The sequence below is a fragment of the Aphanomyces invadans genome, assembly GCF_000520115.1.
Source record: "Aphanomyces invadans strain NJM9701 unplaced genomic scaffold supercont1.18, whole genome shotgun sequence".
NCBI lineage: Eukaryota > Oomycota > Saprolegniomycetes > Saprolegniales > Verrucalvaceae > Aphanomyces > Aphanomyces invadans.
This window is the reverse complement of record NW_008580163.1, coordinates 351465-373615: the sequence shown is the minus strand read 5'-3', so window position 1 is coordinate 373615 and position 22151 is coordinate 351465. Positions and strand designations below refer to the sequence as shown.

The 22151-nt window shown below is 55.9% G+C and overlaps 8 protein-coding genes and 1 non-coding gene across 10 annotated transcripts; 4 read left to right on the top strand and 5 right to left on the bottom strand.

Annotated features, from left to right (window-relative positions):
* Nucleotides 1-261: 261 nt before the first annotated feature.
* H310_08671 (hypothetical protein) lies at nt 262-2031 on the bottom strand. Its single transcript, XM_008874521.1, has one exon. It carries the CDS (start codon nt 1834-1836, stop codon nt 406-408), a length of 1431 nt encoding a protein of 476 aa, XP_008872743.1. The 5' UTR covers nt 1837-2031; the 3' UTR covers nt 262-405.
* Nucleotides 2032-2622: 591 nt separating this feature from the next.
* H310_08670 (hypothetical protein) lies at nt 2623-5128 on the top strand. The gene is made up of 6 exons (XM_008874520.1): nt 2623-3263; nt 3310-3619; nt 3722-3800; nt 3893-4077; nt 4189-4351; nt 4421-5128. The coding sequence occupies exons 1-6, from the start codon at nt 2656-2658 to the stop codon at nt 5098-5100; spliced, it is 2025 nt and encodes a 674-aa protein (XP_008872742.1). The 5' UTR covers nt 2623-2655; the 3' UTR covers nt 5101-5128.
* An 837-nt stretch (nt 5129-5965) lies between these two features.
* Nucleotides 5966-6037, bottom strand: H310_08669. The gene has a single exon. It is a non-coding gene; the product is annotated as a tRNA-Met (tRNA).
* Nucleotides 6038-6135: 98 nt separating this feature from the next.
* On the top strand, nt 6136-6528 carry H310_08668 (hypothetical protein; the record flags this gene model as incomplete). The annotated part of the gene is made up of 2 exons (XM_008874519.1): nt 6136-6215; nt 6405-6528. The coding sequence occupies 2 exons, from the start codon at nt 6136-6138 to the stop codon at nt 6526-6528; spliced, it is 204 nt and encodes a 67-aa protein (XP_008872741.1).
* Nucleotides 6529-7350: 822 nt separating this feature from the next.
* On the bottom strand, nt 7351-7605 carry H310_08667 (hypothetical protein; the record flags this gene model as incomplete). Its single annotated transcript, XM_008874518.1, has 2 exons — nt 7351-7415; nt 7470-7605. 2 exons carry the CDS (start codon nt 7603-7605, stop codon nt 7351-7353), a joined length of 201 nt encoding a protein of 66 aa, XP_008872740.1.
* Nucleotides 7606-8787: 1182 nt separating this feature from the next.
* Nucleotides 8788-14480, top strand: H310_08666 (the record flags this gene model as incomplete). 2 transcript variants are annotated; one of them, XM_008874516.1, is made up of 27 exons in its annotated part: nt 8788-9301; nt 9366-9469; nt 9524-9613; nt 9669-9719; nt 9780-9929; nt 9979-10065; nt 10118-10201; nt 10247-10339; nt 10372-10503; nt 10554-10654; nt 10750-10780; nt 10839-10910; nt 11071-11454; nt 11545-11658; nt 11718-11962; nt 12032-12139; nt 12189-12243; nt 12301-12399; nt 12464-12520; nt 12593-12730; nt 12788-12897; nt 12969-13338; nt 13412-13543; nt 13593-13643; nt 13700-13768; nt 13820-13876; nt 13936-14480. In XM_008874516.1, 27 exons carry the CDS (start codon nt 8788-8790, stop codon nt 14260-14262), a joined length of 3825 nt encoding a protein of 1274 aa, XP_008872738.1. In that variant the 3' UTR covers nt 14263-14480. The 2 variants fall into 2 exon arrangements, with proteins under 2 accessions (XP_008872738.1, XP_008872739.1); XM_008874517.1 differs by lacking the exons at nt 13700-13768; nt 13820-13876; nt 13936-14480 and having other exon boundaries at nt 13593-13686.
* A 1033-nt stretch (nt 14481-15513) lies between these two features.
* On the bottom strand, nt 15514-17348 carry H310_08665 (hypothetical protein). The gene has a single exon (XM_008874515.1). It carries the CDS (start codon nt 17259-17261, stop codon nt 16044-16046), a length of 1218 nt encoding a protein of 405 aa, XP_008872737.1. The 5' UTR covers nt 17262-17348; the 3' UTR covers nt 15514-16043.
* A 289-nt stretch (nt 17349-17637) lies between these two features.
* Nucleotides 17638-20104, top strand: H310_08664 (hypothetical protein). Its single transcript, XM_008874514.1, has 4 exons — nt 17638-18369; nt 18437-18646; nt 18699-19173; nt 19257-20104. Exons 1-4 carry the CDS (start codon nt 17654-17656, stop codon nt 20052-20054), a joined length of 2199 nt encoding a protein of 732 aa, XP_008872736.1. The 5' UTR covers nt 17638-17653; the 3' UTR covers nt 20055-20104.
* An 80-nt stretch (nt 20105-20184) lies between these two features.
* On the bottom strand, nt 20185-22149 carry H310_08663 (hypothetical protein). Its single transcript, XM_008874513.1, has 3 exons — nt 21343-22149; nt 21094-21287; nt 20185-21037 (listed from the first exon to the last, which is right to left on the bottom strand). Exons 1-3 carry the CDS (start codon nt 22127-22129, stop codon nt 20684-20686), a joined length of 1335 nt encoding a protein of 444 aa, XP_008872735.1. The 5' UTR covers nt 22130-22149; the 3' UTR covers nt 20185-20683.
* Between the last annotated feature and the right edge of the window lie 2 nt (nt 22150-22151).

Sequence of the window (22151 nt, the reverse complement as noted above, 5' to 3'; positions counted from 1 at the left end):
ACCATCCAGCATGGCACAACTCTGCGTGGCTCCATTGATGAGGCTGGGCAAGCGACAAATTTTCTTGGATTTCATGGGGCTTCCTTCGAGAGAGAGTTATCACGCAACGCGGCACGAGTCACCATCAGCCCGGCGGCGCCAGTCGAACTCATCTTGCGTTCGTGAAATGCCGTAGTGACCCTCGGGGACATTGCACACAAGAGAGCAAGGATCAGCTATGCACTATGGAACACACAGTGTACGACACAATCAAGCATGTACCTCATGCCGTAGGCATGACGTTGACGTTGCGACGATGACAGGAGCTGTGAACGTTGTGATACAGTCCATTAATGAATCGAGTTTGGATGCAAAGGAGTCAAACGGGAAATCGTGGGAGTATTCGGGAGAATCACGAGCACCATCTTAGCGGTCGTCCAAGCCAAAGGCATGGATGTTGATGCGGCTGTGGTTCTTTAGTAGTCCCAGCACACTCGTCATGAACCCGAACGACCCGCACAGAGCTACCATCGTAGATCCTGACGCCTCGACGTTGTGGAAATGCTCGATAGATGGGCGTTCGCGAACGAAAGTGAGGTGGATCGTTTCCGACGCCAGAGCACGCAGCTTGTCTTGCCACACAAACCCCGTCGACGAGAATACAAATACACGAATCGTCTTGTACCGACGCTCCCACTGTGCAGCTTGGAGGATCGAAAGGATGGTCGAGATGCCGGAGCCGCCGGCGATCAGCACGAGCTCCGAGTGCACGTGCGGCCGCAAGCGAAACGTCCCCACGATGGGCGCCAGTACTTCAACCAACGTTCCAAGCGGTGCCGTGTGCAACAAAGTGCTGATTTTTCCGTTCGGGACGAGCTTGACCATCAAGTTGAGCTGATTGCTGCGCGAGATGGCCGAATCCACCGCCACATCCCCGGGAACGGGAGTATATGATCGCGTGACGCCGTTTACGCGGACTGAGCAGTGATGGCCTGCCAGGAGAGGGAACGCCATCACGTCGTCCCAGGCAGATTGGAGAGTGACCAGTGCAGTATCGGCGGTCAGCTTTTGGCGGGCGACAAGCGTGCACGGCGAGAATGTTCGGTCAGTTTCTTCTATTGACCATTGGGGCTTGCACCAGTACTCGACTGCCATGTACATGAGCGCGAAGACCACCCAGGAGGTAACTCCCAACACAAGGCGGCTCGTGTCGTCTTGGGCGGCCGGGGACCCACCGAGGGCAAAGAGAAACACCGTGAACAGTGGCCGCATGAGAATGATTGACCACGATAGCCAGTATGCCCGAAGCATGTGATGTCGATGGAGTTCGACGCGGCCGCTCTTGATGGCTTGTACGCCGTAGTAGATTGAGACTACCCACACGACAGAAAAGATGAGACCTGACGCCATGATGCCAAGCCCCCCTTCCAGTCTCAAGCGGCCGTACAAGCACATGGCCCAGATCGCCAAGACGGACACCATCATCACACCAATTGAAAAGTAGCCGAGCGCGCAATGCCGGGCTGGGTATCTCGTGCGAAATGACGGCCAGATTTGCACGGTCGCACACAGCATCCAGATCGCTCCCGTCGCAACATGAATGTGCCCGAGGGTGCGCAAGCTCACGTCGGGGTATGCTAGCTCGCCCAACGGACCAAAGATAAACGCGGCGAAGCAGTACCCGAGGGTGAACGTCACGGCAACGACACTCGCAGTCCAGCGAAGACACACTTCGGTACGTTGGCTGCGGCGGAGGCGGCGCTCGTCCCTCTCGCCTTGGGGGTGACGACGCTTGGAATGGCGATCCACACGGAGTACGTACCCACAGGACGTTGCTGTTGACGTGTCAAAACCCATGACGAAACGTGCTCGATTGCCAGTGTCTTGGTGAATTCAAAAATGAAGACCATAATCAATGCTTCCGCGTTGAGCCGTCAACACGTGCGGCCACCCTTGTCACACGACACCTGCGGCCATGATGACCTCCATGGCTTGATGGGCAACTGCCGTAGTCATCACGGTCGAAGGGTTGCGCTGCCAGGTCAACTCTCGCACCAAAAGTACGTAGTTTTCACGTACAATAATATGGAATCGCAGGAATGTTTGTCCATGGGACCACCGCCGGGGTAGAGGGATCGACCAACACTCTGTCGTCGGTAGTCATCATGGCGTCATGTCCGACGCCCCTGGACATGATCGAGAAAGTGTGATGATCCCAAGTACTCTGACGATCACGAGGTCCCCAGAGCTGCTTGAACTCACAGTAGTCGACGTTCATACAACTAGAGCGACGGCACGGGCATGCATCGCCTTCTCGTGCGCCGCCGACATTCCAAGGCCCTGCTTCCGATTCTTGAAAAGAAAACACAAAGGTCTATTCAATTACTGCCATGGCTCGGCGACGCCACGATGGTCATGTTGTGCTTGACGAACAGAATGGTCTTGTACAAGGTTGCATGTGTCCATAGAGTAGAAATTTATAATGGGTAGATGAAACAGGGAGAGTTATAAATGAATTTTCTGGGTTAAGAGAAAATGCATTTAAACAGTGCGATTTAAATGAAAAGCCGTGTTCACAACAGAAAATCATGAAAATGTTCTCAAAAACATTGACGTTTTTTTCGTTGGTGTGTGTGAATCACCCGCGACGAAAACATTTTCGCGACGACACGGACGATGGCTTCAACTATCGGCAGCGGCAACGCGATCGCGTCCAAGAAGCGGCAATGGGAGGCCCAGCAGTCCATGAAAGAAGTGCGTGAATCTCTGCCCATCTTTGCGTGGAAGAAGACGATCCTGGATAACCTACGGAAGCACCGTGTGCTCATCTTGGTCGGGGAGACAGGGTCAGGAAAGACGACGCAGCTGCCCCAGTACGTCCTCGAGAGTCACATGACGGCACCGCACAAACGAATTGCTGTGACGCAGCCTCGCCGAGTGGCTGCCATTACGGTGGCGCAGCGTGTGGCTGCCGAAATGAACACGACGATTCCAGGAGGACCCGTTGGGTATTGCGTCCGATTCGACGACACGACATCTTCCGCGACAAAGCTCAAGTTCATGACAGACGGGATGCTCGTGCGTGAAGCGCTTCTGTTTCCCGACCTGGCCAGCTACTCGGTAATCGTCCTCGATGAAGCGCACGAACGTTCGCTGCAGACGGATATACTATTTGGCATTGTCAAGCGTGCGTTGGCCAGCCGGGGGGTGAAGAACGACCTGCGTGTCGTCGTCATGTCTGCGACGCTGGATGTTGCGCTGTTCCAGAACTTTTTTGCCGCGAGGTGCGTTGGTTGCCCCGTGTTCGTGACCAAGGTGGCATGTGCGTAGTGACCCCGCCGTGCTGCGCATTCCTGGTCGGACCCACCCCGTCGACATCTTTTACACGATCAAGCCGCTTCCAGACTACTTGGACGCAGTCCTCATCACGACCCTTCAAATTCACTTGGACGAAAAAGACAACACAGGGTCGATCTTGGTCTTTCTCACCGGCCAAGAAGACATTGAAACGATGGAAAGTCTTTTGAACGACTACGCGACGCGCTTGCCGCCCCACGTTCCAAAGCTTTGGGTTTGCCCCATCTTTTCCGCGATGCCGCGAGAGTCGCAAATGCTGGCGTTTGAACCCGCGCCACCCAACGTACGTCTGTGATGCCCATGCCGTGTTCCGCTCTGTCGCTGTCGCCAGCGCCAGCTTTGACGCGCCATCGACGACACCATCCCACCTGAGGACGGGTTGTAGGTTCGCAAAGTCATCTTGGCGACCAACATCGCGGAAACGTCGATTACGATCAACGGCGTGCGGTTTGTTGTTGATACAGGTAAGCGGTCTTGCTCGTCGCGCATGTGTCCACCGTATGCAGGAAGGGGCTGTATGGTATGGATGTATGTGGCTAAGCCGATCGCCTGGTAGGCCTGGTCAAGCAGCGGTCGTTTGTCGGGCACATGGAAACTCTGCAAATCGAGCCGATTTCGCAAGCGCAAGCATGGCAGCGTAGCGGTCGCGCTGGCCGTGAAGCCCCTGGCGTGTGCTACCGTTTGTTTCCCGAAGCCAAATTTGAAGAGCTCGCCACGCGCGCCATTCCTGAAATCAAACGGGTATGTGTGTTGTATCGAGCGTGAAATGGATGGCCAACGACGCCCTCGTGGCGCTCAATCGTCGCATGGCCATCGTCTGGATCGTTTTAATGTGCTGCATTGCCATGGCAGGTGAGCTTAGAGGTCGTCGTGTTGCAACTCAAGTGCATGGGGATCGACGACGTGCTGTCTTTTGAGTTCATTGAGCGTCCGAATACCAAGCACATGATCCAAGCGCTGGAAAAGCTGTACGCGCTCGGCGCTTTTACTCCGACTGGCACCCTTACCGATCTGGGTAAACATCTATCGATCGCATCCACTTGTGTCGCTGTACCCGGTCGAGTTGATCAACTTGCATGGCTAGGACGTAACGTGGCGAGCCTGCCCGTGGACCCGATGGCGTCGATTATGCTCTTGAAAGCCATCGAGCTGGGATGTGTCAGCGACGCTGCGTCGATTGTCGCGATGCTTTCCGTGGAGTCGATATTCTACATGCCCCGTGACCACAAAGAGAAGGCGGCGGCGTCACGCGCGCCGTTCGTCTCGACTGACGGCGACCAACTCATGCTGCTAAACGTGTACAACGCGTACGCGTCGTGCAGCGTCAAACAGCGTTTCAAGTGGGCCAAAGATCACTTTATCAACCTCCGCGCCATGCAACGGGTGGAGAGCGTGCGAGATCAGCTCGTGCGGTACCTGCGCCAAGCCAAGCCCGACGCCGACATGACATCGTCCGCGCTGCCAGACACCGTGCCCGTTCGAAAAGCGATGGTCGCAGGCTACTTTCTCAACTCGGCGACCCGCATGAAGAGCGCGCTGAACGGCACCCAAGCGTACCACACAATGTGCCTCCCCAAACGCGAAGAGGTCAAGGTCCATCCTTCTAGTGTCATGTTCATGCGCAATCCCGCGCCCCGCTACGTCCTCTTCAACGAACTTGTGTTTACGAGTAAGCAGTACATTCGAGGCGTTGTCCCGATTGAGAAGGAGTGGCTCGTGGAAGCCGCCCCCAACTTTTTCCATCGAGTCGACCACGCCAAGTAGTAAAAAAAAACATGAACGTTCGATGCGATCCGAGTGGTGTCAAGAGTAAAAGCGCATGCAGTCCGTCCATCGTGGGCAACGTTTCCAGTGGTGGCGTACTACGTTGGTCAACCCCATGCCACGGGCAATCGAGACCGCCGTCCCCGTCGTTCATGGCTTCCATTGGCGTTCACAGAGTGCGACCAACCGTTCGTTTCGTACGGTCCTGGAGCGAGCGAGCGACGGCCGAAGCGCTGGTTCGTCCTGCGTGGCCGCTCACACACGCGGGGATTGTAGCAGTTTATTCAGCAGAGCATGGGAGGGAGGGGCAGTTAAGAGCTGAAAACAAAAAAGACGACGAACCAAATAACTTCTCATAACACCCGCCTTCGCTCACACTGTCTTGGAATAGCAACAGCGGACGTTCATCAACAGCGACGGCCCGGACTTGCGTCCTCAGCACGTGCGCCGACATCCCGAGTCAACGAAGGGGGTCGCTTCCGATCCTCAAAGTTATTGGTATCGTCTACTTTGGAAAACAAAGTAAAGATGACTGCACTATAGAAATGATCCTGTTCAAGTACGGTCTTGATTATCCAAAAGGATCGACACTGTCCAATTCCTGTCAACGCAACTCCCGTCACTGAAACCACTCAAGGTGGTCCCACCACCATCTGATGTAATCAGCCTGTTCGCGTCCAAGGGTAGTTGTTGGGCACACTCGTTTCCGCTGCCTCCTCGTCCGCCTGAAAACGTACGCCTCGAACCAGGAGGACATCACGTGCTCGCACCTCCTTCTGTACAACGTGGTGTGGAAAAGCTGCCCTTGTCTCAACCAAACTCGACTCGCTGCTGTACATGGCATGGTAAAAACAAGAAAAAGAATTAGCACTTCTTGGTTTCGATCCAAGGACCTTTGGGTTATGAGCCCAACACGCTTCCTCTGCGCCAAAGTGCTTAGTGATTGGAGTCGTGCAATACACGTAATAAAAGAAAATTGAATTTGCTGCCTGGCTGTCTGGCGAAATTGGGTATCGGGGCTCGTGTGTTCTCAAGATGTCAGCAACGTTTGCTGGGCTTGTGACGTTTTGGGCACATCTCGAAGGCGACATGATCGCGCCGGACCGACTCCTCGAGTACAGCCAGAAGAAGAAACGCCGGGCGTCGCAATGACGACGTTGCCATCTCGTGGCCTTCGCTGGCGCGTAGTCTTTGTCAATGGGAACTATCGCTACGCAGCCACCAGTCGACCACGTGGTGCTTCGACACGTTTCATTTCACGTGGATGGTGGAGAAATATTTGGTGTACGTCGTTGGCCGAACAGGGGCGCTGACAAGTCGAGCATGGTGCACGCATACTGCCGCATCGACACCCTCGCGGAAGGCCGCATCATGATGGACGGCATCGACATTGCAACGCTCGGTCTGTGGCATCTGCGCACCCACTAGTCGATTGTACCGCCGAGCCCCGCGCACTTTTCCGACACTATTCGACAATTCTTGGATTCGATCACCAACATTGACAGCGACAAGCCAGAGACAACGTAGCCGAAACATCGCGGTGATAATTGATTCGGTTTTGTCGTCGAGGCAGAAAGAGGAAATGGTAGGGGTGAAAGTAAGCTCTAGTTGTGGTTGCTTCTAGTGTCGGTCCACTTGTGTTCGTATTCTTTGTAGCTGTCGATGCTTCTCAATCATCGGGGTTCGTATCGTGTAGCTCCGGGAGGGTGTGGTGCCGAAGGTTCACAACGCTAGGCACTGCGCTCGCGATTCGATGTGGGCTTGAACGAAGGCCGTGAGGCACGAGATGGCGCCAGGGGAAACTGCTCAAGGAGGAGTATCACCCTGGAGAGCAACGTTGTGCAATCGCGCACGAGATTGTGGTTGGCTTTCGGATGAGCATAGCCTATCGAGAAGTGTTGGCGTGAACTCCACGTCGAGGCAGTCGGCGGCGACGCCATTCGCATCGAGTAAATCGTCGTGTTGTAGTTTGGTAAAAGAGGATCGTCTTGCGGGATCCTGCAAACGTAGACGGACGCAGGAAGCGCTACAATGTGTTCTGCATCGTGAATGTCGTGGGCGGCGCTTCGATCATGTGCCGCATTCGATTTCATCGACTGCAGGGTAATCAAGGCCGTAGCGCTGAGTGTGACCATAGATACAGTTCACGACGTGGCATGCCGTTCGTGTGTTGTGCAAATAAAATGGAGCGATGGTGCCGCAACTAGGATTGCGCTGCGAAAGGGAATACGGCTTCGTTAGTTCCTTCGTTTACGGGACTGGTTGAGTTTGGGACATCTTGCACCCGCAGGCCGGGACAAGGTCGTACAAGTTGCCTGTGGGTTGGGCGAGCAAGTTGACCGGCGTGACCAACTGAGCAATTTACCCACGCTCTTGCTCGAGGTTGCGGTCGTGGTCGAGGACGGTATCAACTCGGTGGGAGTGTGTGAGCACTTTTGACGATGCAAACGCGGCGCGCACGACGCGTTGGAGCCCCAGGTCCGTGTCGCGGTCGATAGTCGCCATAGCTTCGTCCTGGAGAACCAAAGATGACTGGCGAAGGTACACGAGCGCGAGTTAAAACAACTATCCCTCGCCCACCCTCTAGTTGTCCCGGGGTTCAGCCACTGGGCTCTGCAGCCTGGCCAATGCCATCCATGAGCGGTCGACGAGCTCGAATTGGTTCAGGACAAACCTTGCATTATCCGTTCGTGAATATCCTGGCTTCAAGAGCAAATGTGTGCTGCCCCATGTGCCGTCACATTGCTTGACTCAATACACGACAAACGGGGCCTCCCTCTCAAATACGCACATAAAGCCCATGTAAGAGTCCACTCACGTCAGCGGGCACAGCGATTGCATCAAGCAATTGCATGTAGCACATTTTGAAAGGAGTTCGGTTGGGCGCGTGCACCTCTGGACCGATAGACGATGCAGTTAAGATGATGTACTTTGGGCGAAACGATGTAGCTTGCGCTCGTTCCTTTGTACGTGTCTCTGGCAGGAGCAAAACGTCTAGTGCCAGCTGTATCGTTGGCACAAGTCAGTGTACAAGCATCTGAACAATTACGTATCTAACATGCAGTCATCTTCCACCACGCTCTTGACTGAACGCTTGGATTCCAACTTTCTTGGTCGCGGGACTGTCAATGACTTGTGCCAGCATCGTGTGGATCAGCGCGATGCATGACGAAAATCCGTTCTGCAACTTCTCGCAACGTTCGTTGATGGGTGGAAGCGTTCACCGTGGCCGTCAATTCAGTCCCCTAAGCCGCTAAAACGCTGCCCAGGAGTACAATCGCCATGACGTTGCCGAAACCATTGCAGCTGCCCACCATGCGTGCCCCTATCCCGAATTTGTGATACAAAAAATCTAGCCAATCAAACTAAGGTCCGTTACGATTTTGACCAATCGTTTTCGTTTACATCTTGGTCCTACGTCACAGTTATGGTGCGGAACGAAGCTGGCCCCGAGCAAAGGGCCGACGGTGGAACTCATGCATGTGCATGTCGCGTACGCGCAGCCAAACAAACCCGCTCGGTGCATTCGCATCACTCGCTTGAATTCATCAATGTTTCCATCCCCTCACACAAAAAACTGTCGTGCGGTTGACGAGATCATCCGGATGTGGTGCGTTCAAATTCCGGATACGATTCGGATGAAACCCCCGATACCAAGATATCGGCGTCCCGCAGAGATTCCCCAACATGAGCCGCATCGCCGACAAATTGCGCAATAACGTGGACAACCAGGCATGCGCCGACTGCGGGGTGCCCGTGACGGCGTCTATGGCGTGGGCCACAATCACGCACGGCGCTTTCGTGTGCATTCAGTGCGCAGGCGTCCACCGCAACCTTGGCGTCCACGTGTCCCGGATCAAATCCGTCCACATGGACACGTGGACATCGGACGAACTCGAGCTCATGAAGGGCAATCGTGCTGCCAATTCAGCCCTGGAAAAGCATGTGACGCCGGCCGTCAAGGCAGCAGTCAGTCGCAGTGATGCGTGCCGAGTGGCATATATTCAGGCAAAGTACGCGTTGAAAACGTTCGCGTCGCCAAACGGTGCAACGTTCCAACTACCCACAACCACGTGCGAAGTCCATCCGCAGCAGATGCCGACTAGGCGAAACTCGGCCCCGTCGATCCAGGTGGACATCGCCAAGCGATTCGTCAACTACTTTGTGGTGGTCGGCAGGGGCTCCAGTCTCAAGCAGACAGGTACTGCATCGGGCTATGCAGTCCATACATTCAGCACGGGGCATCAGCGTTGCCATTTGAGTAGTCGTGTCATCGACCGGACCAGGCGACATTCAGTTCCAGCCAACCATCCTTGACAGTTATCCAGACCCTCTCCCCGACGCGCCGCTGCCACCGCACATTGCTCAGGTGTGCCATGGCAACCAGCAATCTACAAACCCGCCCTTTCACGCTTGTCTGTAGTTTGCATTTCCCGAAGGGCTGACCCTGAGCGCCGCATTTCGTGAACCGACATTCTTCTCCTTTGTCCTGACCAACGTTAGCGGCGCCAAGGTGGGTGGTCGCCACTCCCTCTCGAACTTCCTGACGGTCGCGTTCGCCGTTGTAGCTCTATGCATGCGCGCTCCAATTCGACGAGCTCCTGACACCGTTTGAAGTGGTATGATCCGTGCAGGAGTCGAGTGGATTCCATGGCACTCGGAATGAATGGCGGCTGTAGATGGCGCTGTTCGTCAAGGACGTTATGCCAACGTGGGCACAAGCGTTGTCGAGTGGGGCCAAGCAGGCGTCGTCGGTGTACAGCCCCAAGTGCCTCGTCGTCCTGAGCCAGTATCCGTTCTACTCGACGTTTCGAATGTTCCTGCAGCAAGTACGCCCCGCATCGTTGGTCGCCATGCATGACCGTCCCCCGTCGGCAGATATACCGACTGTCGTTGTCCGAGGCCCCGCTCCCGTTGGAACGATACGTGGCCAACTTTACGGCCGAGATCCCAGTCCCGCCTCCTGTAGGTGCTCACAGGTTCTCGCGCATCATCCTGTTGTGCGTCGCACGCGTAGGGCAGGGTTCAAGTGCAGCTAACACTGCCCGAATGCACCGTGCTTGTGTCGCGCCCGCCAACCAACCAGCTTCCCCACGCAGACGTCCGTGTCTCGATAACTCGGACTTGCTTCATCCTTTCTTCCTAGGTGAACTTTCGACCGCTGTTTCAAATGCTCGACCTCAACAACGTCCTGACCGTGTTTACGTGCCTATTGCTCGAGCAAAAGGCAAGGGAGCCCGTGTCCGTTGACAGCTCATGGACGTTGTGTAGGTGGCGTTGTGTTCCAAACACCTGAGTGTCTTGACCCCGATCGCGGAAGCCCTTCAGTCTCTGCTCTTTCCCTTGTACTGGCAAGGCGCATACATCCCGATCTTGCCGTCGTCGCTGCTCGATATCATCGATGTAAGCGCCTCGCATCGTGAGAACGTGCTGGGCGCTGACATTTCGCAAAGGCCCCAGTGCCATTTCTGGTCGGTGTCCACTCCAAATACCTTGCCACGTCGTCCCGCAGCTGTGCCACCGACGTCTTCTTCGTCGACTTGGACCACAACCGGTACGTGCATCGATCGACAAACGCCCTCGCGCCATCGACACTCGAATCGTCCTCCCGACGACACTAATGTCCGACGCACCTCTCTTCCATTCTAGCATCCTTCCACCATCCAACGACGTTGGCCAGGTTCGTTGTGCGAGTCCATTTTTCCAGCGGGCGCAAACGAAAACACCGTCTCTTGCAGGAATCGGTGCTACCTAAGCTCCCCGATCGCGAAGCGGGCAAGTTGCGCAGCAAGCTGCAGGAAGTCGCAAACGTAAGCGATAGCATCCGTGTATATCTTCGTTGCCGTGTGAGATGGGCGATTCCGCGACTGGCGGCGCTGGAACTGCATGCCAGAGTTCCCAGTCGGGGCGTCGTCGTCTGTGATGTCCGTGGCAGCATTTTGAGCGTAAACTGTGGGTTGTCGTGAACAGGTATTCGATCCATTTGCGCCGGAAATTGACAAAGCCGACCTGGCGTTCGACCACCAAGATTATTTGACCCCCATTCAAGATGTGAATGGCACGACGGGCGGCCGCACTGTGCTGCATGTGGCCGACGCGGAGCGCAAAGCGAGCTTGTCACTCGACAGGAAGGCCACGTTGTCGTTTCAAACGCTCAAGATGCTCGTGCCGTCGCAGTCGACGTCCGTCCTCGCGGAACGGTCCGCGTCGGCGGCGTTCAACAACTCGACGGGGAGTGGCGCGCCGTCCGTAAACAATACGAGCACGAATGGATCCATGTTTCTGTCGGATCCAGTCCGCCACGCTTTTCTCCGCTTCTTCGTCAGCATCTTCAAGCGGTATGCGACCTACTTGGTACGGTTTCCACGTGGAATCGATATCGCCCTGTCACGGCTGCCGTGGTGCACGCGGCGAAGGTCGTTCAGGATCTCATGCCATTGCTAGAACCCCAAGGCTTTACACCACCCCTCGGAAGCCCTCTTTGACGCGACGGCGTTCTTGCGAGACAACAGCGATGCTGCGTCTCGCCCGTTCCTGGCGACTTTGATCGGGTCGCAGGTCCGTACAATGCTTGAACGAATCTGTTGCAGGACGTCGCCGCACAAACAGTGTCGTAGATGTTTCAGCGCTTCTGCCAAGACCGAGGGACGAGCCCCCAGCTCCCGGAAGTGCTCTTCTTTGACGCGTCGATTCATCAAAAACTCAATCGGTCCGTCACGCTCGGGAAAAAGCACGATGTATCGTTCCTGGAGGACAAGTCCGAGAACATTCGCGAAACGTTTGTCGCGCCGCCGCCGTCGACGATGGGACTCCCCGACAATGGCATGCGGTACAAGTATCGAGGGTTCCCCCGCCTGAAGCGGTATGTCTTTTGTGTGGCCATCCACCGTCGCGAGAAGCAAGTGACAAATTCCGTCGCTCACTCGAACAGGCAACTGTTTGGCACGACTCGAAAACCTCGCGAACTCTTTACCGCCAAGGAACAACCGCGCCACGTTGCCCCCGTCGACGTCCACCAGCAAATCTACAAACTTAGCACGTGCGTGGACATCGAATCGGTGACGTTCCTGACGAAATGGATGGTCCAGGTGCGTCGTCGAGTCGGGGACGAGCTGGGATGCCACGCGGAAGCTTGTCATTTCGGTACAGTCCGCGTCATGTGCTGCTGACCATGTTCATGTCGGTACCATGCTGGTGCAGCTGCAAGCACTGTACCGCATGCATCGCGCGCAAAAGGCGTATCGAAAGCAACGAGCGGCCGTTCTAGCCATTCAATCGTTTGTGAGCGCCCACCTCAAGGTACGTCGCAACATCGACTGTTTCCGTCCATCGATTCCCACGGCGACGGTTGAATCGACCCTAGCGCCGCGCCATGCATGACAACTACCGCCGGTTCCGCTGGGCTGTTGTGAAGTTACAAGTACGTCGGCATGGCGCTTGAATCTGTGGAAAACCCACACGATGCATGACCGAATCGACTGGCTTGGTGTAGAGTCGCATGCGGTCCAAAGCCGTGCAACGCGCGTATGCCGTCGCCGTCTACGCTCTGACCAAGCTCCAAGTCATTGCCAAAGGATACGTTTACGCCGCGCGATACCGCCGCCTGCGCCGCGGCATGCTTCGCCTCCAGGTCATGCTTCATCCCTGTAACTTACTTTCACTTGACGCGATCATTGGCACTGGATAGGCGTGGTACCGTCGCAAGCACCAGGAGCAATGGTACCATCGCCAGCTGCACCGCATCGTGCTCGTCCAGAGTCGCGCTCGCGGGATGCTCGCCCGGATTCAGTCGCTCCGGTACGTGTCTTGGGCTCGATGATTCCCAAGACAAACGCCGACACGACGGACGATGCATGTGGGTGTGGTAGGTGGCGGAAGAGCTACTTGATGGACCTGAAGCACCACATATTCATGTTGTGGCGCGATGGCGCGATTCCACTCGTGTATCGATCCAAGTTTTGGATCATGTTCGACCGTGCGGACTTTATGAGCATTGGCGTACGTGCCGTCGAGGTGCTGCCGAGTTATGACGTCGATATGTCCCAGGTGCATTTGGAGGAAATCGCACGGCTACAAGCGATCTTGGGGTACCCCAAGCCGGCGGCAGTGGCCCCAATGCCTGCTACCACAACGGCCAAGACCACGGTCGAACGCAGCGACATGGACAAAGTCTTGTCGCGAAGTGCGAGAAAACGCCGCCAGCGCATCCTCAAGACATCGCACACGAGCCGTGAAATCGTAAGCTGGAGCGAGATCTGTTCAAACCAACCTTGTGGAACGGCATCATGGCGACAAATGTCTCTTTCTCCAGGCAAACGTGCGGCTGGACGAAGAGCGCTTGCACTTGTACGACCAGCTAAAGTACCACACGACCGACTCGATTGTCCAGTCGCTGTATCGGGCGATGGGGATTCCCGTCACATACAAAAAGAAGAAGCGAAAGGTACGACATGGCGGCGGAATCGCCAGACACCGATGGTCGCCTTTCGTAGCTGATTGAGCTCCTCTGGACGTCGCTCGAGACTGCCCAAAGCAGTGCTGAAGTAAGTTGATTGCCTGGCCCACCACAAAATCCGTGCTCACAGAAGCGGCGGCCTAGATTGTGCTGTCCATCGGCGTCAGCGGCGCGCAACAGACGAGTGCCGGCACAATGGAATCGAAGCTCCACGTGCGTTCTTTGCATTTTTCATTCCCATGTCTTGAACATGGGGTCGCGTAGTCGCGCATTTGCTCGGACTTGGCATTCACCGTGAATGCGGCCATGGCCTCGCTCCAGGTACGAGCCATGGTACGCCTTTTCGACATGGATATCTCATCATGCGCCGCCACGTCAAGAAAATGAAACCCTCCGCGGGCAAACTTGGCCCCTTGCCGAAGCGAACACGAGAGGCGTCCGAGCGCCTGCGTCAGGAAGACAGCAAGGAGGCACTGATGCGGTCGATGGTGTACCAAAATCACTGCCTCGAGATCCAAGTGGCAGAGACCCAGCGAGAGTTGGTGAAATGCCGTCAACTGCTAGCGGCGGCGGCGTCGCCACAAGAACCCACGACGCCGATATCAGCCGCCGACGACCCCGACGACGTGAAGACGACAGGCACACGCGTTCAACGACGGCCGAGTTTGCTACCAACTCCCCAACAGTCGTACCACAAGCTCGTGTGAAGTCAAATGCGGCCGCATGCGTGAGGATGTGTTGCGAGGAGCGAAACAATATAATCGGTCGGACATTATGACTCCCTTGTGCATGTCCACAAGAACAATGCGTGCTAAGCACTTGGACCATTACCGGCGGCGCTCGCTGCACAGCTCGTGCTGGCAAAGCGTACAACCTTGAGCAAGAGGATGGGACACATGGCCACATCTGTCGCTGAGCTCGCTTGTGCGACACATATTGATGGAATCGGATGTGACATCGTGTGCTGTCTTGTGCGATCAAAATCACACAAATTTGAGCGCATGCCGCTGTCTCACGAGTTGTTTTGGCTCATCCACGAATTCCACGGTGACCTGCCCCATGTTGCCTGCTGAATTCCTCCGTCTCATCGCTCGTCCATTGTGAAAGCCACACTCCTGGACATCGTGCGATGTGTCGTGGTGACCCAGCCCTGGAAGTGGCATCTCTCTTTGAACCATCATGAAGGATCGCAACGATGGTGCATGTCGACGGTTGCGCACAACTTTGGAGCATGTGCCTTCGGCGTGCGACATGGCTCAAGCCTCGACAAGTTGCATGTCATTGGCTGGGGTGGATCCGTCTCGAGAAAATATTGCCGGATATTCTATCTTTTTTGAGCACGGAATTCGGTGGTGCTCCAAAATATATCAAAATGATGTCAAAATTTTCCACGCAAAACTTGCAACTCCAAAGTCCAATGCCATATTTTGATATACGAAGGTCAAAACATGCAGTTGCTATGCTTCACTTCGCAGCGCGTCGTCATGCAGTGTTGTCTTGTGACTGTGCCGGGATGCTGGCAAGTTGTTTTTTGCAAGAGTGACGAGGGTTTCCACCGAGGAGCGGTGAGACCCCCTTTTCCGCTTTGTTGAAAGCTGAGGTATTGCACGGTGCGTGGACGATGTGGTTCACCGTCGACCAAGCCGCCGATCGCGACTTGGGATACAATCCCATGCCACTGGCACACGCAAAATCATCCCATGTGAACAAAGTACCCAATCCCTCCCATGTATAGTCCGAAAAAATCTGCCGAAAATTTGCCGTCCAACGTGTAGTACAGCCCAGCCAGTCCACGTCCGCGATGAAAAATGTCATTTTGGATCAATATCCGTGAAAAGTTGAGCGTGTCGTTCCAAAATCGTTGAGAATCAAAATGTTTTGTTTTTCGGCAATGTTGAAGCTCGAAAAGTCATGACGAACCAGGTGGCACCGAATAGCCAGCCAGCATACGAAACGGGCTCAAATCTCATCCCGCACGGCTCCAGCAAGCTACAGCCATCATCACTGGCTGTGTTCGATCAGCATGTTGCCCAGTACATCCCCCGCGACGAGCTTGAACGTGGTTGACGTCGACGAGAACGACGTCGAATCGATGAACTCGCTCTACTCGGCCAAGTCGACCAACCCGGAAGGCAACGACGGTGACTCCATTCACTGCCAGTACTCTGAATCCGCCATCGTCGTTGACGGTGCCTCAACTCCATCCTACTGCCGGTCCAATGCGTCGCCCCGGGCATTTCTGCATCCATTGTCCGCCGATGTCGGCCACGCTGACGTCTCGAACACAACTAACGTTGCCACAGTCGCCAATAGCAGCAACAAAAGCATATCGTCCATCACGGCCGATCCACTCGAACGCGCCAGCAGCAACTCTACTCTTGGACCGAACAACTCGTGCACGTTTACGAGCAACGCGACGGTCGGAACCTGTCTCTGGGAATGCGATGACGTCACGTCCATGCGAGTGCAAACGGGGGCTGCATCGTCCTCAATCGCTTCCACTGCCGCTTCGTACGTGAACGCGTCGTTGCCGTACGTGATGCCGTTCGCACTTGTGCCCGCCGACTCGGCTGAGATCTCGGACGATTTTGATGCCAACGAAGCCTCCGCGTCGGTGAACACGGACAACGCGGCGCCGCCATTCTACTTTGACGACGAGCAGTACGAGGAACACGTCAACATTTGGGCATCTCGTGTGTGGACATCTAGCTCGGAAAAAGAAGACGGTCTTGAATCGTTTTTCCATACGATCGACGACGGTGCGCAAGCCCAGCAGCACTCGTTCAAAACCCACCTCCCGACGGTGGCATCTACGTCTTCGCACGCCGCGTGGCTTCAAGCGATCGCGGAGTTTCCAGAAGCGCCGCCACACCACGTGACACAACCGCTCTCGTCGTCCGCGTTGGACCCGCACGACGTGTCGAACGAGTCGCGTTCGATTCTGTCCCCTGTTCTCCAGGCAAAGCTTGCCAACGGCAGCCTCGCTTGGCACGACCAGGTGTTCTTGCTTCCCCATGAGCCGTTGCGTCGTGCCATGGTGACCATCCGACGGCTCGTGCACCTGACGTATCTTCCGTACGAGGCGGCGGCGCGGAAAATGCCGGCGTTCTTTGCCTGGTTTGATCATTTTGCGCAGTATGTCCACACGCAATGCAATGTCAAGGCCAACGTGATGCTCCCTGCAATTATCGGCGTGAACCCGTCCCTTCGAGAGCTCCTCGTTACCACGGTCAAGTCGCACGAGGCTGTGCTGACCGTGCTGGACGCAATCAAGTATTTCCAAACATCGATGCCCGAGGTTCGTCATGGCGCCTCGCCGTCCGACGCCCCGGACGAAGCCAACCACGGCGAAATGGCGTGGGCTAGCTACATCCTGCAGCTCTCCGAGTACATCGAGACGCTGGAGCACATTTTGAGCGCGACCCTTGACCGCGATGAAGGCGACTTTGGGAAAGCCCTCGCGTCGACGTTCAACCACGAGAGCTACACCCGCCACATGCAAAAACGCATTGAAACCGCGCTCTCTTCCCAGGACAAGCGCGTCATGGTGCCGTGGATGCTCGACGGCTGCGACCGGTTTGGCGGGTGCACGGAAGACTGGCAGTGGGGCTGGTGGAGCAAGGTTTTGTACAACATGTCGTGGCGGCGCTACTACACGAGCCACGTCGTGGTTCATCTTCACACTCTCGAATCGACACCAAACCATTGCGAGGGAAAACAACTCGCATCCAGCTTTTTAGGACCCTCTGGCCCCTAGGCTATAATTTATATGAAACGCAGACATGATCTCCCGTCAACGTGTGCGCCTGTATTGGATCGATCAACGATACTCGTATGGACGAGTCGCGGTCGGCTGTGTGGTGGGGCATTCAGGACGCTAATGATGCTGCCAGAGAGCTCCCATGGCTTTCTCGGGCGAGGGCGGCCGTTCATCGACGTCAAAGGACTGGATGGGGTCGACGGGGGGCGGGCGCAATGATGAACTTGTTACAAAAGGCAATGCACAACTGTGCAGCCTCGTGACATAAGCATGAAGGCGAAAGACTTGAATGGGAAATGGGCTAAATTTAGTCGACGTGGCGTTGCATTTTGACACCCATGTCGTCGACCGATGGCGCGACCGATCTGCTGCTGGATAATGGCCAAGCCAAGTGGAACACCGTCAAGCTCGGCATGCCATCACCTAGTGCCGTGGGCCACAAGGTCGTGTTGGACTCGATCCGCCCAGACTACGAGCCGAGTGCCCCCAACTCGCTCGTCGCGCTACGAAAACGTCCCGCGGTCGCGAATCCGTACGCGCAAACGTTTCCTCACATTCCAAAGTCCCCTCCTCGGCACCACTGCCACGCTCCTTCCTCCGGGTCCACGTCGCCCGTAAAGACGACCGTCTCAACTGACCTTCCACCGTGCCCTCGACCAACAACGACACCTTCCACACCATCGTTGCTGCCTTCGACGAACCATGTCACATTTCGAGAGCTTGCGATTGTAGCCCCCAAGCCTCGCAAAAATCACACCACGACGCTGTCGTTGCCCAAACCGACCTCCCGAGCATCCGCGTCGTCATTCTGGGACCACAGTCCGATGCCTGCAGCCCCTCGGTTCGTTCCTGGCCTTCGGTCGGACGACTTGAAGTCGAGTCGTCAGCTGGCTCGCCAACGACGGGACTTGGACGCCGTCGCGCACCGGTTGAGCAAGCACGAACGCTGCGGTCCCACGCTTGCCAGTACTTTGGACGACGACCAGTTCACCACCGACCTGGCGACGATTACGACGCTTGCGCAGAGCTACGCAACCCTCGGTGACTCTGCCACGTACGTCCAAGCAAGTGTTCGAACTGGTTGTGGTGTTGAGTTATTGTGGAAACGATTGGTGTTGTAGCGCGTGGAAGTATCGGGGGTTTGCGCTACGAGCACTCGGGGACCGGCACATGCACATGTTCGTGAAGAACTTGACACTGCAGTTCTACAGCGACGCCGTCCAGGATTTTCAGCGGGCGTGCACGCAATTTGAAGCTCTGGCAGCATGGCACGTGCAATCTCGGGAAGGCCGAGACGTCGCGCCTCATCACATTCTGGCCGACGATGAAAGGTACGTGCAGCACCCCGTGGCCAACATCCCATGATTGCATCACGATGGACAGACTGGAACTGCTCCACCTGGACGCAACGCGCGTGGTCCAGGCATTCGCCGCACACGCAGCCACGACGTCGTTGAAGCATGCTTACTTTGCCGTGTCGGAAGCAAAGACTAGCCGCACAGGCGTGAGCAACCATATTCGAGTCGCATGCGAGATGCTTTCGATTGCGTATACCGCGTTTGCGTGGCTCGATCTGGATACCGTGCACTTGGGGTTCGTCCACTCGAGCATCGACGCGGCCCAGCACCGCGCCAACTTGCGCGCCGCGTTGTCGCATGTCGCCATGGAGCGACATGCCGCCCTCGAGTCCGAGTGGGCGAAGCATCGAATGGACTTCAACAAGCAGGCTGAGAGCTTCCTGCACATTTCCAAACAGGCTCAGTCCCTGCGCATCGCGCCCAAGGACAACGTTACCGTGCTCTCGACCAAAGTCGCTGCGTCGAACGTTGAAAAGCGCGCGATGGCGGCTGTGGTCCAGGTCAGTGCACCGAGAATTTGCACACTTGGGCACCTAGAACGACCACGATGACCAGCATGTCGTGATTGAAATCTCCTGGGCAGGTTATGCACGGCACGGGGGGGAATTACGTGGTGCGGGGGCACGGCCAACACGTGAAGGAAACGGAGCAAGTAAAGAAGATGTCGCGCAAGTCCAGCCGCCGCCGCGTGCCATTGTCTCAGCATGCCACGACATCGAACCGCGACGTCGTGCTGAGCACTTTGCTCGCAGAGAAGCGAACGAAAGCACAGAAAGCTCTCTTCGACGAAGACCTTGTGTTTGCGAGTGTCGCTGCCGAAAACGCTGCCATGGCCAACGCGCAGAATGCCGCGACAAGAGAGCTCCAAGCGTGGTCGAGTACGCGGGACGAGTGCGACGCGATGGACGCCGAGTGTGCGCTATCGTTGGCAGTCGAGTTGATGAACGATACGAACAAGGCGACGCAAAAGCAGAACGTTGCGCGATACGTTGAAGGCGTGATCGCCGCCGCCGTGCGACGATGCGTTCGTCCAGCCGTCATGACTCCGCGTGGTGACGAAATTGACGACGACACAACGACGATTGAAGATGAAACGAGAGAGCACACAATGGCAAAAGCGTTCTTCGCATCCGACGTCGAAGCTCAACGAGCAGCCCTTGCGAATGAAGTCGAGGCGTGCAAGGCCATGTTTGCTAAGCGGGTCGCAGACAGCGACGAGCAAGTGCGGAAGATGTGTCTCAAGCTGCATGAGCGCGCGTTCGCAGAAGACAGCATCGAAGACTTGGTCTACGAATCGCTGCAGGACGATAAGGTGGTGGCCATTTCGTATCACCGTCCATCGACGCCGCCTCAGGCAGATCAAAGTTGTCGGCAGTTTTGAGTGCAAAGGTTTCGGGTCAAGGGATTAATATTTAAACTATGAAGCGCACATGAGTATTAACATGACGTTCTATATAATGTAAATAGAATAAACTGCATATATTCTTGGAATTTTTACATCGGACCCAGAGAGAATCCACAACAGTACCAAGCTGGAATCGTCGCTATGGGATCCTGCCGCAATTGCGCCGACCTTCGTGCAGCCCTGAAAGGGGCGCTGGAAGAAGTGTCCCTCCTGCGAGCTGCTGCCGCGCTACCCGTTCCCAGGAGTCCAACTTGCTCTTCGTCTACGGACGATTCAGACGACTCGATCGCCATCTATCGAATGCTGATTGTCAAGGCCAGAAGTCAACTCCGTGGTGTACAAGCACAACTTGCTGCGGAACGGCAAGTGTCTGAAGAGTTGCGTGGATGCCTGCGACGGCTGTCGCATGCAGCACCCTCACCTTTCCTCGGTGACTCGGTCGATGCCTTCGATGAAGAGCTCGTCGTTCCATCGTTGCCTCGCTGTCACGACCACCTCGATCGGTTGGACCACCAACTCGGCACGATGCTTGCACATCCCAGATAACATGTCATACAGTGGTTGACGTTATAATCCGCACCATGTTCCCGAAAATGGAGCATGTTCTACGCCTCAACCTTGGCTTTCTTGACGGCACCCTCACCTTCCTCCGCCTGTGCAGCTTCGTCGTCCACCGGTCGCTTCTTGGGACTTTTCTTCAGGAATTTATGGACAATTTCTTCCAAGTGCACAAACGGTGTGCGGATCGCGTGCTTGTGTCCCTTAAAGTGAATCGGCGCGTGGTCAACATGGACTTCGAGGAACCACTCGAGGGACGACGTGTCCTGGTACAACTCAATCGCGGTGAGGGAGGCATACGTGGGAAACACAATGCCGACTTCGAGTTGCATGGCTTTCCAGAGTGCAATCAGCGTGCTGTCGTGGACAGCCATGAGGCTCGCGCGAGGCTCGTGCTTGCCCTGGAACGTGCCACGCCTTGAGAACACCACATAGGACACTACTTTATACGTCGTACCTCGGTCACAGCATGCAGCAAGTGGAAGATTTCAGCTACGCCTTTGTGGAACCCGTCAAAGCAGTCGTTCGCGTCCCCAAACAGCGCGTGGAATTCCCACGTGTTGTAATCCACGAGCTTGTTGTACATGGCTTGGTCCATACCCCGAGGGAACGGGACGTCGTGGGCATTGCGGCACACCAGCACTTCTCGCACTTCAAACAACGAGACATGGGTCAGTTCGATGACATATTGAACACGGCGACGTACGGGAAGTGTAGCAAATGGGGTCGTTATCGTGGATCCCGATAACTTCGCGAATCTCCTTGTCTAGAGTCGTGGTGCACCCGACGGTATCGGGAAGCGGTGGTAGGTTCACGGACCCTATGTGCTCCGGGTCTTTGTATCTCGCTAGGAGGCGGCCGTAGTCGGCCTGGGTGAACGACGGCTCGAGGGTGACGTCCGTGTTGATGCGAATATGCAACCTATCGTCGCCAACGAGCTCGGGGAAGCATCCATGGAGAAGCGCCAGGCATGACCGGATTGTGCGGCGGACGTTTGTCGACCGGATGTAAACGTCCCTCTCATGGATGTCAGCCAAGAAGTCAACGTAGTGTGCACGAAGACCCTTGCCTTTTTCTTCCATTTGCTGCAAGCCGCGGACAGTCAGCTGGCCATTGGGGTAGGTTCCACCATCTCGCGGCGCTTTTGGCGGTGGAAGATGTGGTTCCATACCAGTGACCTTGGCACCCTTACTCAGCTTTTCAATGTGTTCGTCGGACGGGAGTTTCGACGCCCAGTAGTCTTTCTCCGCCGCATCCATGACCAAGTGCTTGCCCACTTGTGTGGTGATTGGGCTACGGTCGCCATGGCGAAAAAGCACCAAAACATGTTTGAGGACAGCATCGCTGTTGTCGCCGGCAACATGGTTCTTCCCGCCAGCCGCTTTCGCGCCTTTCGGAGACTTTTCTGGGCGCGGGGACTTAAGCCCCTTGGGAGATTTAGCGGCGCTAGCCGGGTCGACATCGACCCCAGTTCCTCGGCGTGTCGTGACCATTGTGAAGAAGTGAGGAAAATTG

Coding starts and splice junctions, on each gene's coding strand:
- H310_08670 (XM_008874520.1), top strand. CDS start 2,656: ATGGCTTCAACTATCGGCAGCGGCAACGCGATCGCGTCCAAGAAGCGG. Junction 3,620..3,721: donor TTGAACCCGCGCCACCCAAC/GTACGTCTGTGA, acceptor GACGGGTTGTAG/GTTCGCAAAGTCATCTTGGC. Junction 4,078..4,188: donor CCATTCCTGAAATCAAACGG/GTATGTGTGTTG, acceptor TTGCCATGGCAG/GTGAGCTTAGAGGTCGTCGT.
- H310_08663 (XM_008874513.1), bottom strand. CDS start 22,129: ATGGTCACGACACGCCGAGGAACTGGGGTCGATGTCGACCCGGCTAGC. Junction 21,288..21,342: donor CCCCATTTGCTACACTTCCC/GTACGTCGCCGT, acceptor CGTTGTTTGAAG/TGCGAGAAGTGCTGGTGTGC. Junction 21,038..21,093: donor TGCTGCATGCTGTGACCGAG/GTACGACGTATA, acceptor GGCACGTTCCAG/GGCAAGCACGAGCCTCGCGC.
- H310_08671 (XM_008874521.1), bottom strand. CDS start 1,836: ATGGGTTTTGACACGTCAACAGCAACGTCCTGTGGGTACGTACTCCGT.
- H310_08664 (XM_008874514.1), top strand. CDS start 17,654: ATGTCGTCGACCGATGGCGCGACCGATCTGCTGCTGGATAATGGCCAA. Junction 18,370..18,436: donor ACCCTCGGTGACTCTGCCAC/GTACGTCCAAGC, acceptor TTGGTGTTGTAG/CGCGTGGAAGTATCGGGGGT. Junction 19,174..19,256: donor CGATGGCGGCTGTGGTCCAG/GTCAGTGCACCG, acceptor TCTCCTGGGCAG/GTTATGCACGGCACGGGGGG.
- H310_08665 (XM_008874515.1), bottom strand. CDS start 17,261: ATGGTTTGGTGTCGATTCGAGAGTGTGAAGATGAACCACGACGTGGCT.